The 16,741-nt window shown below is 36.6% G+C and overlaps 1 protein-coding gene across 1 annotated transcript; it reads left to right on the top strand.

The window, feature by feature from the left end:
• The first annotated feature begins 13,427 nt into the window (after positions 1–13,427).
• LOC121428853 (heme-binding protein 2-like) lies at positions 13,428–15,199 on the top strand. The gene is made up of 3 exons (XM_041625718.1): positions 13,428–13,589; positions 13,927–14,099; positions 15,064–15,199. Exons 1-3 carry the CDS (start codon positions 13,428–13,430, stop codon positions 15,152–15,154), a joined length of 426 nt encoding a protein of 141 aa, XP_041481652.1. The 3' UTR covers positions 15,155–15,199.
• The last annotated feature ends 1,542 nt before the right edge of the window (positions 15,200–16,741 follow it).

The following is a 16,741-nucleotide window of genomic DNA, read 5'->3' as shown; positions in this document are numbered from 1 at the left end:
ATGAAACTTAGACATAAGGCCTGTAAAATAAATTTATGCAATACTGCCCTCAATTTATTGCTATTAATAATTTAACAGTGTTGAATTATTATTGCAATAAATTTAGGGCAGTATTGCATAAATTACAATGTTTCAAATTACCTCATGTTCCAACTAACCCCGGTCTCCCCTACTGCCTTTCAATGTAATTGTTTGATATGTCATGGCATTTCAAAGGTCAGTCTATTGATATCTATCAGTATACAAATGATGCATGCACATGAGTTCATTAGGCGATCTATCCTCACGTGAGTTGAGGGTCTGTTCAATCCATTGCACGAAGCTGTTAGGCTGAGTGCAGTGGGGTGAACACAGCCTCAACGAGAGGAGATAGGTCGCATAATGGACGAATGAAGACATGCATCATTTGGTTTATACAAAGAATTTTCTAGATTTTGTTATTTGACTATAAAGAAAAAAAAAATGGAATTAAGACATACATGTATTTTGCCTTTGTCTGACAATTCATTTTCTCTGGAAATATTACTTTCTCTGTGTATGAAAGCAATTAATTGTTTTTGTTTTTTGTGACGCACTTTGATTCATGATTCTGAATGCGCACAGTCAGCCTTTTTGTTGATGCGCTTAATTTCATACAAACACACACACATACAAAATGTTCGTACACACACACATGCTTAGTGGTACACACGAAGGAGAGTTCAACCGTGCAATGGAAAATAAAATTCGCATGCAGCGCAAAATGGATCGAATATTGATTGGCTTTCAACCAATAAAATTACAAGAATCTTTGTATGAGTTGTATAATCATATTTATTTGATGAACCATGTTAAACCATTCGCTGAGCAGCAAAGCTTCTTTTCTCTTTTTATATTTATATACGGGTCGAAAGACAATAATTGTTAGAGTATGTGCCACACACCCTTGAAGAAAAAATAAATAGTGTATGGCAATATTGTATTGTATTGTTTAAAAACACTTACAATTGGTAACTCCCAATGAGTGAAAATGAAGCAATGACTATATCATATTATTTAAATCCCACATGATACAAGGAGGTAACACAAATTTCTGTCTAATTTACATTTTGGAGAGAAAAAATCAGGTTATTTTATTCTTTTCTTTAAAGCCTAACTTTAGTTTCCTCCCAAAAAGTTTTCACTATTCCAATTATGCCTGCAATGTGAATGTTATGAAATGAAAACATATTTATATGGTTGTATTTTATGATTTCACATGAAAATTACTGCACATTTTTTTTCTCTATTCAGGATGAAGGAAGCAATGGCCAGTAGAATTTTGGATATAATACTTATTTTCAATAATTGATTTTGTAAAATTCCTCAATTTGGACATTTAAATTTTCACCAAGGTTCAGAGGATCAAAAGAGACTTTTTGTAACATTGCAATGTTAGATACATCTTGAATATAATTAATGTTATTGAACATTTACCAAAGTTTTATTCTATTACGTTGAATTGATTTTAGTTGTCTTTGAAAGGAATTATGTTGTATGGAAGAGGAAAAAATATACAATGTATTTACCAATTGGGAAAATTACCATGTATATTGACTGAAATAAATCTCAAATCTCAATCATGCATTTATATACTAATTTGTTTCTTCTTTTTTCCTGTTATATTTAGTAATCTATATGGTTGTTATAGAGGGAGGATAATGGTAGTCGATGGAGGATGATGGTAGTAGATGGATGATGGTAGTAGATGGAGGATGATTGTAGTAGATGGAGGATGATGGTAGTAGATGGAGGATGATGGTAGTAGATGGAGGATGATGGTAGTAGATGGAGGATGATGATGGTAGTAGATGGATGATGATGGTAGTAGATGGAGGATGATGGTAGTAGATGGATGATGATGGTAGTAGATGGAGGATGATGGTAGTTGATGGATGATGATGGTAGTAGATGGAGTATGGTGGTAGTAGATGGAGTATGATGGTAGTAGATGGAGGATGATGGTAGTAGATGGAGGATGATGGTAGTAGATGGAGGATGATGGCAGTAGATGGATGATGATGGTAGTAGATGGAGGATGATGGTAGTAGATGGATAATGATGGTATTAGATGGAGGATGATGATAGTAGTAGATGGATGATGATGGTAGTAGATGGAGGATGATGATAGTAGTAGATGGATGATGATGGTAGTAGTAGATGGAGGATGATGGTAGTAGATGGAGGATGATGGTAGTAGATGGAGGATGATAGTAGTAGATGGAGGATGATGGTAGTAGATGGAGGATGATGGTAGTAGATGCAGGATGGTGGTAGTAGATGGAGTATGATGGTAGTAGATGGAGGATGATGGTAGTAGATGGAGGATGATGGTAGTAGATGGAGGATGATGGTAGTAGATGGATGATGATGGTAGTAGATGGAGGATGATGGTAGTAGATGGAGGATGATGGTAGTAGATGGATGATGATGGTAGTAGATGGAGGATGATGGTAGTAGATGGAGGATGATGGTAGTAGATGGAGGATGATGGTAGTAGATGGAGGATGATGGTAGTAGATGGAGTATGCTGGTAGTAGATTGAGGATGGTGGTAGTAGATGGAGGATGATGGTAGTAGATGGATGATGATGGTAGTAGATGGATGATGATGGTAGTAGATGGAGGATGGTAGATGGATGATGATGGTAGTAGATGGAGGATGATAGTAGTAGATGGAGGATGATGGTAGTAGATGGAGGATGATGGTAGTAGATGGAGGATGATGGTAGTAGATGGATGATGATGGTAGTAGATGGAGTATGGTGGTAGTAGATGGATGATGATGGTAGTAGATGGATGATGATGGTAGTAGATGGATGATGATGGTAGTAGATGGATGATGATGGTAGTAGATGGAGTATGATGGTAGTAGATGGAGGATGATGGTAGTAGATGGAGGATGATGGTAGTAGATGGATAATGATGGTATTAGATGGAGGATGATGATAGTAGTAGATGGATGATGATGGTAGTAGATGGAGGATGATGATAGTAGTAGATGGAGGATGATGGTAGTAGATGGATGATGATGGTAGTAGATGGAGGATGATGGTAGTAGATGGAGGATGATGGTAGTAGATGGAGGATGGTAGATGGATGATGATGGTAGTAGATGGAGGATGATAGTAGTAGATGGAGGATGATGGTAGTAGATGGAGGATGATGGTAGTAGATGGAGGATGATGGTAGTAGATGGATGATGATGGTAGTAGATGGATGATGATGGTAGTAGATGGAGTATGATGGTAGTAGATGGAGGATGATGGTAGTAGATGGAGGATGATGGTAGTAGATGGATGATGATGGTAGTAGATGGATGATGATGGTAGTAGATGGATGATGATGGTAGTAGATGGATGATGATGGTAGTAGATGGAGTATGATGGTAGTAGATGGAGGATGATGGTAGTAGATGGAGGATGATGGTAGTAGATGGAGGATGATGGTAGTAGATGGAGGATGATGGTAGTAGATGGAGGATGATGGTAATAGATGGAGGATGATGGTAGTAGATGGATGATGATGGTAGTAGATGAAGGATGATGGTAGTAGATGGATGATGATGGTAGTAGATGAAGGATGATGGTAGTAGTAGATGGAGGATGATGGTAGTAGATGGAGGATGATGGTAGTAGATGGAGGATGATGGTAGTAGTAGATGGAGGATAATGGTAGTAGATGGAGGATGATGGTAGTAGATGGAGGATGATGGTAGTAGATGGAGGATGATGGTAGTAGATGGAGGATGATGGTAGTAGATGGAGGATGATGGTAGTAGATGGAGGATGATGGTAGTAGATGGAGGATGATGGTAGTAGATGGAGGATGATGGTAGTAGATGGAGGATGATGGTAGTAGATGGATGATGATAGTAGTAGATGGAGGATGATGGTAGTAGATGGAGGATGATGGTAGTAGATGGAGGATGATGGTAGTAGATGGATAATGATGGTAGTAGATGGAGGATGATGGTAGTAGATGGATGATGGTAGTAGATGGATGATGATGGTAGTAGATGGAGGATGATGATAGTAGTAGATGGATGATGATGGTATTAGATGGAGGATGATGATAGTAGTAGATGGATGATGATGGTAGTAGATGGAGGATGATGATAGTAGTAGATGGATGATGATGGTAGTAGATGGAGGATGATGGTAGTAGATGGATGATGATGGTAGTAGATGGAGGATGATGGTAGTAGATGGAGGATGATGGTAGTAGATGGATGATGATAGTAGTAGATGGAGGATGATGGTAATAGATGGAGGATGATTGTAGTAGATGGAGGATGATGGTAGTAGATGGAGGATGATGGTAGTAGATGGAGGATGATGGTAGTAGATGGAGGATGATGGTAGTAGATGGAGGATGATGGTAGTAGATGGAGGATGATGGTAGTAGATGGAGGATGATGGTAGTAGATGGAGTATGATGGTAGTAGATGGAGGATGATGGTAGTAGATGGAGGATGATGGTAGTAGATGGAGGATGATGGTAGTAGATGGAGGATGATGGTAGTAGATGGAGGATGATGGTAATAGGTAAATAATGTAATAACAGTAGGAAGCACTTTCTGTATTAACACGATCAATGCGTGGAGATGAAAGAATAACACCCATTGGAACAGTGGCGTTACTAGGGGATGCATGGGGGCACGTGCCCCCTCCCCCATCGGCTGGCAAAAAAAAAACGGGGAAAAGGAGAAAAGGAGAGAAAAAGGAACAGAAACGTAGCGGGGAAGAAAAATTTTGTCGTTTATCATAGTGTTATATTATGTTATATAGCATAAGATTCATTTTCACAACTTTATGAAACATTATTTGCTTAAATGGTCTTCATTGTTCCTGGTGCTCGCATAGACTTTTTAACGAGACATATAAAACTGATGTACTAAAGCCTCCCGTTTTCGAATCAATATACAACAAAATAATATATTTCCTCGCAATTAGAGTTATTATTGTTTTAAGTAGTAATATATTCTTCTTTTTCATGACTACTGAAAGTTATTGCCCTATTTTAAGGTCTTAATATAAAATATTTCCTGTCCGTGCTAACGTTCGCATTAATTTAGTGGATCGGTGAGATTTCTGCTCTTCATGAACTCCTAAATCAGTCCTTAAAATGTCAATTTTTCTGATCTGAATATCAAAATTTTTTAGCTCGTTCTTCGCGCTCGCATCATTTGGTTAGTGAAATACGTGGGGTCTTAGTGAATTCCTACAAACAAGCCTTGGAATGCCCCTCTTCATGTCTGAATTTCCTAGATTTTCAGCTCGCGCTCGCAGTATTCCATTATTGAGATGCGTATAATAATCATGATTACAATGACTTCAAAATGTGCTCCATGTATTTAGATGTAATTCTAACAAAATCAGCAAGCGCTTGGCACTCGCATTAGATGACTATGGTGAGATATGTATACTCTGACTTAATGAATTCGTAACTATAGTCCTTAAAATATCCATGTTTTGGGGTCAATATATACCAAATTTCAGCTCGCGCTTCGCGCTCGCATCATTTGGTTTGTCAAATACGTAGGGTCTTAGAGAATTCCTACAAACAACCCTTGAAATGCCCCTCTTCAGGTCTATATTTCGTAAATGTTCAGCTCGCGCTTTTGCGCTTGCAGTATTTGATTAGTAAGATACGTATGATAATCATGATTACATGACTACAAAATGTGCTTCATGACTGTGTTTATATGTAATTCTAACAAAATCAGCGAAGGATCGCACTAGCATTAGATGACTATGGTGAGATATTCATACTCTTAATGGATTCTAAAATATAATCCTTAAAATTTCCTTGTTTAGGGTCAGTATATACAAAGTTTTAGCTCGCGCATCGCGCTCGCATTGTTTGTTTAACGAGACGGTTAAGTATCATGATTACAAAACAATTTGCTTATAATGTCAATTTTTAGCCCTCAATATAAAAAATTTTCAGCTCGCGCTTCGCGCTCGCATTATTTAATCAGTGAGATACATATTCGTTTTATGGCACTGCATGTCCTTAAAAATATCTCTATTATAGGTCAGTATACCTGACAACTGAGCGCGCTTCGCGCGCTCCCTAAGTGGCCCGAAATTTTTGCTGGTGCCCCCAATGCCGTGACCCACGGTACGCCACTGCATTGGAAAACAAAATGACATTGCTGGGAAATGAAATATCAGGTTCAATATTTTCGGAATAAACTTTACTGGTGGATTATATTTCATCAAAAACCTTCCATAATTCATATTATTGTGGAAACAATTCACAGAAAAAAGAGAAATTTACGTCATGTGATCAGGCATTGTACTGCTGAAAGTCCGCATCTATTATCGGGTAAGGAATGATCGGGAGAAAGGTTCGGAGAATGAACTTGTTGTTCGAATATTCTATTGGAATGACAATGTCAGGAAAATGAGATGAAGAAATAAGAAAAAAAATCATCTGGGGATGGTTTTTGGAAGGTCTTCCTTCGAAGAATGACGTACGTGCGAGATTTGTTCGTGACTTGTTCTTGAACTAGTAATTCAGGGATTAAAAAGTTCGGAGAGGGGCAAGTCCTCTCAGTTTCATGAGATGATCTTTTGCAATCCCTCATGATAGAATGACATAAACCTTGGGGGAAGTATGTTTTTAAGTTCACCGAGAGGCTAAGATTCGGCAGTTGATGTAAGTAGGGGCAGACTCTGAAGGGAAAATACAGAAGGAGGTGAGGGAAGAAGGAAAACAAATTCCAAAACACCCCATCCCTCCCTTTATGGATTGCCCAGAATTTTAGTTTGAAGTAGTTAACGATCAAAGCAGGTAATTTTAAAAGAAAGTGACTTTGCTGATTTTGCATTTTAAGCACAAACATCGTTACGTTTTCCACCTCTTGTCACTTTAAGTGAACAAAAAAAAAGATATGTAGGTTGGATATTAAATGATATTTGTGGATATTTAGGTGTATAATTTTCAGTTTTATATGAACACGCATTTATGCTTACTTTAAATGATAGATCAATTGATACATTAATTTTGAAATGGAATGAAAGGGCAGAGTGCACTCAAACTCGATGGATACGGTAGAGTAGTGTCAGAGAGTCTATCACAACTCCCTGGTAGTGTCAACGCCCTTCCAGATGTCATTTTAGGGGCTCTTTTCACGCATTCCACTGAAAGTTCAAAAGTTGAAGTACACGTGTAAAGAGTTGTACCCGGATTTGGATTTCTCGAACGCTACAAGAAAAATAAAGTATTTTTTCCTTACCTGTATTCCGAATTTGCCAGAGAGAAAGTAAACAGAACAACGCGACAGAGCCGCAAGCCCCGCCCACATTTCCATTGAATGACCAATCACAACCTTCAACCGCCAACAGCAATACAAACAATAGATGTTTGTAAATTTTCCCCACTTCTAAGACACACCCATAAATTGAAAAAGTGACCAATCACAGCTCAGCACGCGATGTCTTCTCGAGATAGATGAAAAAAGAAGAATACGTGGTTTATTAAATGACGAATCTTTGTTCAATGATACTCAGAATCACTAATGTTTGTATCGTTTGGTGGACGTTCAACAAGTTTCATATTTGCACACAGAAAACTTCGCTCTTCCCTCGTATGGAAAGTTTTCCTAAAGAAATATCCTTTTACGCCTCTACATTGGTTCTTTGAAAGACAACACTTTACTCTGGTGACACACGAAGTTTATGGTAAGAAACTTAATCAATTTGTTTGATCTTCGGCTTCTTTGTAATTATATAAGCACTGATTTTCCTACGTAGATTAATGCCTTTTCTGTTTTGTCTTAATTGAATCTTGTCGTAGGAAGGATAAAAGATATGCAACTATCATGATATATAGCATCTATGAAATAAAGTAATTATTATTACCATTATTATTGTTAATATTATTATCATTAATATTAGTACTATTCTTATTATTGACATAATTATTATTATTACTATTCTTATTATTGACGTGATTATTATTATCATTACTATTATCTTTTTTTCATCTTATCATTATAATCACTGTTATTATCATTATCATTCCTATTATTCTCTTGATTTAATTATCAATGCCATTATTGTATTATCATTGTTATGATACTAATTTACCATTTGGTTATTAATATGATCATCACTGTTGCCTGTCTTATCATGTTTTTTGTTTGACAGTTACAGATGAACACAAAAATGAAATTCCTCCAAGTCATGACGTGTGTTCTCTTGTTATCAACGATATCTCGAGGATGCCCGACCGATGAGAAACCGATCGAGATCGTCGAAGGATCCGGAGATCGAGCCGGAGCCTCCCAAAATCAAATAATCATCGACGACCCGGAAGGAATAACTGATAGTGTCCAGTCTGTGGGTGGCGAGCTACCAGAACGGGGACTTAGAAAGATGGACCGAGATCAGAAAAGGGGATTCTATCCGCCTCGAGCTAGAAAAATTGAGATCGACAATGAATCCGACGAGGAAAATGCTGATGTCAGTAATGCTTACAAGCGTACTGGGGGAGAAAAGCTAGAATCGATTCTCAAAGACAGCGCAGACTCGCTTACGACGACCCTTTCTGGAATAAACTTCTATTCGCAATCCCAGGTTGTTCTCGGTGGTTTTGGTGCCGATACGAGCCACTCCGTGCAATCTACTTCGTTTCCATCCGTTCCCGAAAACCACGATAGATCAATATCCTCTGGAGATCTTAGCCAAGGGCCGAACCATCCTAGAAGTCGGGAAACCTTTAAAATAGATGGTCCTCCGGAACTTCCAAGACATCCCGAACCGACCATACACCATCGTCTAGCACCGGAACATCTATCAGTGAATCTCACCTCAAAGCTATCTGTAAATGCTTCAGATGTCCACCAATCTTCAGCGTCGGGAATCGTTGTTGAGGATCCGGCTGCTATGGCTATCATGAAGCAACTTCCTCCAGAATTGCTAATGTATTTGAGGACACTGCAAACCTCTGTGGAGGGTCATCTCTTAGAAGAGTTCCACAGCATTGGGATAAGTATGGGGCCCCACGAAGAAGGGTAAGTGCGCTATTATTGGGCTACCTTTTAGATTAAGTTTGTGAAAACCTGTTGGGTTGAGCAGCTTCATTCATTTTTTTCTCTCTTTAAACCTCTTTCGAGGGAATTTATTTACATCTCTATAATACAATTTACAAATCACAAAGTATATACAGTAATCAAGTTAATCAATCAATAAATGAGTTCCAGCAATTTGTCAATTTCTTTTGTATTCTTATTTTGGGGAACATATTTTGAACTTAAATACCATCTTAGATTCATTTTCAAATTCATCCATAATCTATTTACATTAACAAAGTAATAACCTTTTTCATACTCGTTTCAATATAATTTCTGTAAATGATATATTGAGTAAAATTCAAAATGATATTAATTAACCAGTATTTCGGTTCCTGTATATTCCAACCTAAAATCACTATATTTTCATTAACACAGACCTGTACTTTAGAAACAGAAATAATTTTATCTTTTACCATTTTCCATAGAGGTTTTATATTCTCACATTTTATCAACATAGTTCCCTTAAGTAAACAAATGTTACATTTATTATAATTTTTAAACTCCATTTAAACAAATTTGATTGGGACGGAAGTATTTTATGCAGAAGCTTCAAATTAAATTTCTCTAACCTTGTTATCTTTTATTTTTCTAAGTTTAAAATACATGACTTTGTCCCAATTAATTTCTATCTGAAGTCCCAAATAATTTTGCCAAAACATAAAGAAAGATGCTTCTGTTCTGTTATGTTCTAAATACTAATGATAATAATGTCTAGCTTTCATGATATTTACATCTAAATCACCATTTGATATTTCAATAAGATTAGGTATAATCGTTATTTCCTATTGTTGTGCATTTGATCTATATATTTTCCAGCCAGGTGTTGGGAAATGCTTTCTTCAACTTTTGTAGTTCAAAAGAAGAGCTTCATTCATAAATTTAGTCAATTTCTTTTTATATCATTACACACAGTCTTGTACAAAATAAGTGTAGGATTTTGCGAGAATAATGCAGCTAGCATTCGAGTAGAAGGTTGTTTTAGGAAAAAGAAAGACACTGCTCCGTAATACCACTTCAATCATTAGTGTGACGAATCCAGGAGCATTTTTTTTTAAGTTTGCTCTCATGCGAATCTTGTTTTGTTCGTTATCAGCTGGTCAGCCCATCATCACGTTTCCTATAAAGCAACCTTTAATTATTATCACCATTAATTGTTATTATTGCTAAATAAAGGTATATTACCAAATATAAATATAGAATAATTGACGTCATAATACGTCATATTAAGGGGATGGGGGCTGGGTATTCTGCATCTTGCGCCCTCAGATACTTAAACTTAAACCTCATTTTCCGCATCACATTTTGAAACTATTGTATTCCACTTTATTGTTACCATATCTGAATAATGGAATTTTAGCCTGGGGAAATGCCTCTAAGACAAAACTTGAATCCATACTTAAAATTCAAAAAAGAGCCGTGAGGATAATTTCTTCTTCTGACTTCCTGGCTCATACTAATCCGCTTTTTTATTCAAACAAGTTATTGAAAGTAACCGATTTATATTATTATTTTGTTGGTATATTTATGTATCAACTAAATAAACAGGAATTACCAAGTGTATTATCTGATTTGCTTGTTCAAAATCAAGAAATCCATTCTTACCCAACTCGACAAGTACACAATTTCCACATTTCCCCAGTGCGCACTGTTCTTGCCCTTAAATCATTTGCTTTTACAGGGCCTTCCTTTTGGAATAATTTAGACACCCATATAATTCAGGCGCCCTCTCTATATTCTTTTAAATGTAGGCTGAAAACATTTCTTTTACAATCGTATGCTAGTGGTTAAGCGCCTTGCCCGAGTGACTATCTTGTAGATCTCTTTATAATGTATTGAGTATTTTCATTTTATTGATGTCGCTTCATTGCGTTAGGAGTTTTTTAATCCTTGATTATTTTCTTCTGGGAACCTATATGTTTACAAGCTTTGCTTTTTGATAGGTTCCTCATATTTCACGTAATTGTATTTTCTTGTTAAATACTACAACTATGTATTTTTTGTCATCATGTATTCATAATTGTGTTCAAGATGTATGTTTTTGTGGAATGTGAAACAATAAATCAAATCAAATCAATACGCTAGCCTATATAGTGCTGTCCACCTATAATCTATACACCAATTATGAAAATCCTCTCTGATCAGCATTAATTACAAACTAATCAGCTGATTATGTTGTATTTGACGGGACAACTGACCGCCGGGCATAGAGATGGGGAGGGGGCTTGGGGCGCTTGCCCCCCCCCCCTCGACAACCAGGAAAGAGAAAAGGGTGATATATGATTTTTTTCTGAATATTATGTCAAAATCTATCACAAAATTGTTTTTTATAATAAAAATATCATTTTTTTCTCGCCCGCAACGTTTTACAAACTTTACCCGACACGCCATATCTAGCCCCCTCATTTTTTAGACTCATTACGCCTTCGACAATCACGTTTATTTCAAGAATATCAATTTCGATTCAGTGATGTATTTAGATATATCCATAAGCTATGCTCATGACTACAAACGGACAACAATTTTTCTACCCAGACATTCGATGCCACGCCCGAAATACAGGGCAATCTGTTCACTCGGCGACATCGAAGTTCGATCGTATCGTCGTTCAACTTGGATTTCGACCGTTGTGAACACCTCATCTTTCGATGTCGCTACGTATATTGGTTTTCATCGCCTCTTCAAATACATCCAGGGAGATAATTCAAAAGGTAATTTGACTTTATAATCATGATAATACATAATTTAAAGACATTTTCTGAGGATAAGTCATGATTTACTGAACACACTGCACAAAACTCCAATGTCTATTTAACACCACATTATCTCGATATGGCAACACGACAGAAGTGTTGAAACACCAGTTCAGTTTGGGTTTAAACAACACCTTCCAGTCAATTAACGTGTGATTAAATTCGAATTGACATTGTTCCTAAACTTCTCTTGTGTGGTCAGAATTCAGATCGATTTTCAACTTTAAAAGTTAATTTTTAATTTCTCATGACAATATTTTACAAATTATACAAGCAGAATTAATATAACTTCGTCAAATAATGTCATAACAATAGCTGGTAATACATATATAATTTGTAAAAAAAAAGAAAGTATGAACAAAGTATAATAGAACTTGAGAAAGGAGGATGTGATAAGAAACCAGGCTTTGGGTTAAATACATCTTGTAATTTCTGAAAGTATAAGAAAAATGAGATCATGACAATAAATTAAAACAGGACGAAGAAGCGTTGAATCGAATCGAATTACGCAGAATAATTGATAATGTACAAATGAGATGAAGTAGAAGCAATAGTATAAGTAGAAGTAATAGTAGAAGTAGTAGTAGTAGCAGTAGTAGTAGTAGTAGTAGTAGTAGTAGCAGTCGTAGTAGAAGTAGAAGTAGTAGTAGTAGTAGTAGTAGTAGTAGTAGTAGTAGTAGTAGAAGCAGTAGTAGTAGCAGCAGTAGTAGTAGTAGTAGTAGTAGTAGTAGTAGTAGTAGTAGTAGTAGTAGTAGTAGTAGCAGTGGTAGTAGAAGTAGTAGTAGTAGTAGTTTAGTAGAAGTAGTAGTAGTAGTAGTGGTAGTAGTAGTAGTAGTAGTAGTAGTAGTAGTAGTAGTAGTAGTAGTAGTAGTAGTAGAAATAGAAGTAGTAGTATTAGGTAGTAGAATTAGTAGTAGAATTATCAGAAGAAGTAAGAGTAGATGTAGTATTAGAAGTAGAAGTAGTAGTAGTAGTAGTAGTAGTAGTAGTAGTAGTAGTAGTAGTAGTAGTAGTGGTAGTAGTAGTAGTAGTAGTAGTAGTAATAGAAGTAGTATTGGTAGTAGTAGAACAAAAGTGGTAGAAGTATAGTAGTAATAGTAGAAGTAGAACAATATAATTAGTAGAAGTGGGAGTAGAAGTAAGAAGAAGATAAAGAGAAAGAAATAGACAAATGAGGAGGAGGAAGAGGAGAAGAAGAAGAATTAGAAAAAGAAGAAGGGAAAAAAAGGAAGGAGGAGGGGGGGGGGGGAAGTAGAAGAAGAAGGTTGAGGAGGAAGAGGAAAAGGTGAATAAAGAGAAGAAGTAGAAAAAAATAAAGAAGAAGTAGAAGAAGATAAAGAAGAAGCAGAAGAAGATAAAGAAGAAGTAGAAGAAGATAAAGAAGAAGAGAGGTGATTGTTTATTTCCATCAAGAAAGTACTTCTTAAAAAAGTGTGGCCCTACAAAGAAACGTGGTTTCTTCCACTTCATCACCCCCCTGCTTTTCCCTCCCTGTCTCCTTGTCTGTCTGTGTCTGTTTCCGTGTCTCTATTTCTGTCTCTGTCTCTCTAACCTGTTTTAGGAGTAAAGCTTAATATGGCCAAACCTGTCCGGACGCAGGTGGCTTCATTACCAGTCGATAGAAGCCTTTCAGACGCCCATGGAGGAGGGGGAGATGGCCAGCACGTCCGCTATACTATTTCCTTCTTCGCATCTCGCAAACGAGTCTTAGATTTACCCAACCCTTTAGATCAGCGGGTACGTCCCAAAAAATACAATTTCATACAAATTTCAATATTAAGTTGTAGTCAGACCACACTACATTTAGACTTACAGTTTTTTTAATGTGAAAATGTCCTCACATTTTGAAGAAAAAATCTGTCAACATATCTGCCTCGCTTATTACTTTTAATAAAGATTACGTTTAATGTGTTGATATATTTATTTCCTTTCCTGATTCTGTCCGAGTAACGAGACACGATATCTTAACAATTAATTGCCGTAAACCTGTTATATTTTGTAGATAAAGAGTTGAAGATCACCTTTTAAAAAAAATAAATTTGTAAAAGATACAGGGACTTGTTCAAATCCATAGATCTTCTTTGATGAGCAGAGACCAACCCGGTTTTACGCCTTGTCTTTCGGGGGATTTCCCATCAGTCACCGAGTGGACGTACAATTTCATCAGTTGATCCGACTTCTTCCGAACTCCAATCAGAATCAATCGGATTTACTCGGATCATCGTTCTTCACCGATGTTTATGACACGTAGGTTGATTAATTTCGGTTATTTTACTCCGCACTTAATTGCTGTGGTCGAAATTGTTGCCATTTAATGCCACATGAGCGTTCTTCAGACACAGGATTATTGTACCAAAAACAATAGTTCAAAACTGTATAGGATATTCTTCATCCCAAAATAAAGTAATCAACAATTTTGAAACGAGCAATATTCGTCGTATTTGTTTCCATCAGCTTGCAAACCTTAACTACCTCTCCACCACCCCCCCCCCCGCAATCAAATTTCTCTGTCATATTGTGGTCACCATCGTTCCTTCTTAAAACCTCTTCCCATAATTATGCCGGGACATCTCCAATTTTGTTATTAATCTTGTTATCGCCATTTCCCAAAGACGGATCTAGGATTTTCCAAAGGGGGGGGGGGAGATATATTTTCCCAAGAAAAAATTGACAAGTGAAAAAAGGGAAAGTAGTTACTAAATAATGAAAGTCATTTTGTCCCACGTACAATTTGACAAGCAAAGAAAAAAAGGTCCTCACTTGTGTATGCACGACATAATCCTATTAAAAATATTTGATGTGACTCTAAAAAAAAATGGGGGGGGGGCACATGTGTATAAACGGCATATTTACTTTAAAATATTGGGGGAGGGGGACGCGGGCACGGGCTGAAAATGCCCCCCCCCCCTGGACCCGTCAATGGGGAAGGCAATACAGTCTATAAAGTGATCCACTTTATTATTACGGTGTATGGCATTCATCAATATATTTTCTCAAAATTGTAAATTTCTTTAGCATGAGGAGTCCCGCCAAACAAGACGTATATGGATAGCGAGCCTATTATTGAAATTATGAATAGATATGCATGAATATGAGATCAACTAAAGAAATAAACCAAATTGTATAATAATCTTCCCCATCTTCATGCCCTCTGATTGTCATGCCTATGGGAAATGTTAAATTTTATTTGTATCTTTCTTTGGTTTTCTAGCCCAATGAAGCTGACAAATCGACACAATGAAATTCTTATTCCGCTGAAGGTGGATGACAATCCTCGACGATGGTGTTCAACGTCCGAGTAATAATAAGGTACCACTGCCGCTACTCTGGGGAGAGAAGGGGGTTGGGGAGGGCGGCATTCAAGCGTACCTCAGGGGGCAGAGTGCCCCGTGAAGATGAAGTCTACGCGCATGCGTACTCTTATTCCTAAGACGCAAGTCATTCATATTGGAGTCCGGAACTCTTGTGGAAAAAATAATTTCGCGCCCCGCCCCCCCCCACAGAATTTTCGATTAATTTTTATTTGTCTTTTTTTTACGGTTGCTTTCGAAAATAGTTCTATATGCATAAAATTAGTTTAAATTATTGCATAAATACCAGGGGAAGGGCACTTGGAATAACATTGTTTTTATTGAGTCAGGAGTCAATATTTCGAACCCGAGTTCGATAAACAATGAAAACTCAACAGGCAAGAATTATCTATGTTATTTTTTTGTACAACCACACCCCCCATTTCTTCTAGGTCTAGATATACTCTCAATTGTATCGTTAACAACCAAGAATCGGGGAAATCGCGTATTAATGACGCTCTCATCCAATGAAAAGGCCAGATTATGAATATCTTCATGCTCATGAATATCAATGAGGGCTTATTTTTGTCTTCAAAATAGCGGTAGGCGGAGCCTACCGCTATTTTGCACAGGAGCAGGAGAGGTGGTCTTGCACAATTTCCTGAGAACTTTTCTTTCCTTTCTTTCTTTTACTTTTCAAACTGACATAATTTGAACAAAAAAATTATCATATTTTGGAGAAAAACGAAAGCATGTTTATAAGGCAACAATAGTCAAAACTGACTAGTTTGCCTATTCAAAATAACAACAACAACAACCTAATCTCATTTGTTTTGTGTTGAATGCGCACGCACCTTTCGGTCTAATAGATATATTAAAACGTCTTTGACTATATCGTTATTATTGCTGTTGTCTACTTTGAATATGTAAATTCTGACAGTATAAAAACGACTAACTTATGCCTACAATGGTAATTAGATGTATTTTGAGAAAAAAATATTTGAAAATGGTATTTTTAACATTTAAAGTGTCTTATATTTGCAGGGCGCTTTTCTAAAGATCAATTATTTTGGTTGATGAAAACTTCATATCAAGCCATTTGCGTTCTTCTGGGGTTTGGGTACCTCAATCATTTTTTATCGAGGTATCCAAACCCCAGGAACATTTTTTTTTACTTTTTGGTAAACATCGATAAAGACATCATTTTTACGAAAGTTCTTCGTGTATCTTTCTGATGTGTTCTTCCTGATTTTTGTTTAGTTACAGACATAGCAATTTTGATATAATCAGAGAAATGAAACCACCGTTAAATCTTACTTTCAAACTTTGGTTGTACGTCAACATCGATTGTTTATTTCTTGATATAGCGCCTTCTCTCGGTAACATTTTTATTTATAATAAATATCTTAGAGCTACATAAAAGTGAGATTTTTTTCTGATATTAATCGCCCACTCCATGCTTAAGGGCTATGTGTGATTAGTCTTATTTTTATTTGGGTAATAAATTGATTTGGTAATAACCAAAGATTCCGATGGTGTTTTTCCCCCTCTCCAAGCCAGTATCTATAAACCATCGAAACTTCAAGAAAATACAACATT

Source organism: Lytechinus variegatus, chromosome 15 (assembly GCF_018143015.1).
Source record: "Lytechinus variegatus isolate NC3 chromosome 15, Lvar_3.0, whole genome shotgun sequence".
Taxonomy (NCBI): domain Eukaryota; kingdom Metazoa; phylum Echinodermata; class Echinoidea; order Temnopleuroida; family Toxopneustidae; genus Lytechinus; species Lytechinus variegatus.
The sequence above is the reverse complement of the archived record's forward strand: the minus strand, read 5'-3'. Positions and strand labels throughout refer to the sequence as shown.

Excerpts from the sequence above, each read along its gene's own strand:
- LOC121428853 (XM_041625718.1), top strand. The coding sequence starts at position 13,428 with ATGGCCAAACCTGTCCGGACGCAGGTGGCTTCATTACCAGTCGATAGA. Across the intron at positions 13,590-13,926 it reads CCAACCCTTTAGATCAGCGG|ATCTTCTTTGATGAGCAGAG; the intron begins GTACGTCCCAAA and ends TCAAATCCATAG. Across the intron at positions 14,100-15,063 it reads TTCACCGATGTTTATGACAC|CCCAATGAAGCTGACAAATC; the intron begins GTAGGTTGATTA and ends TTGGTTTTCTAG.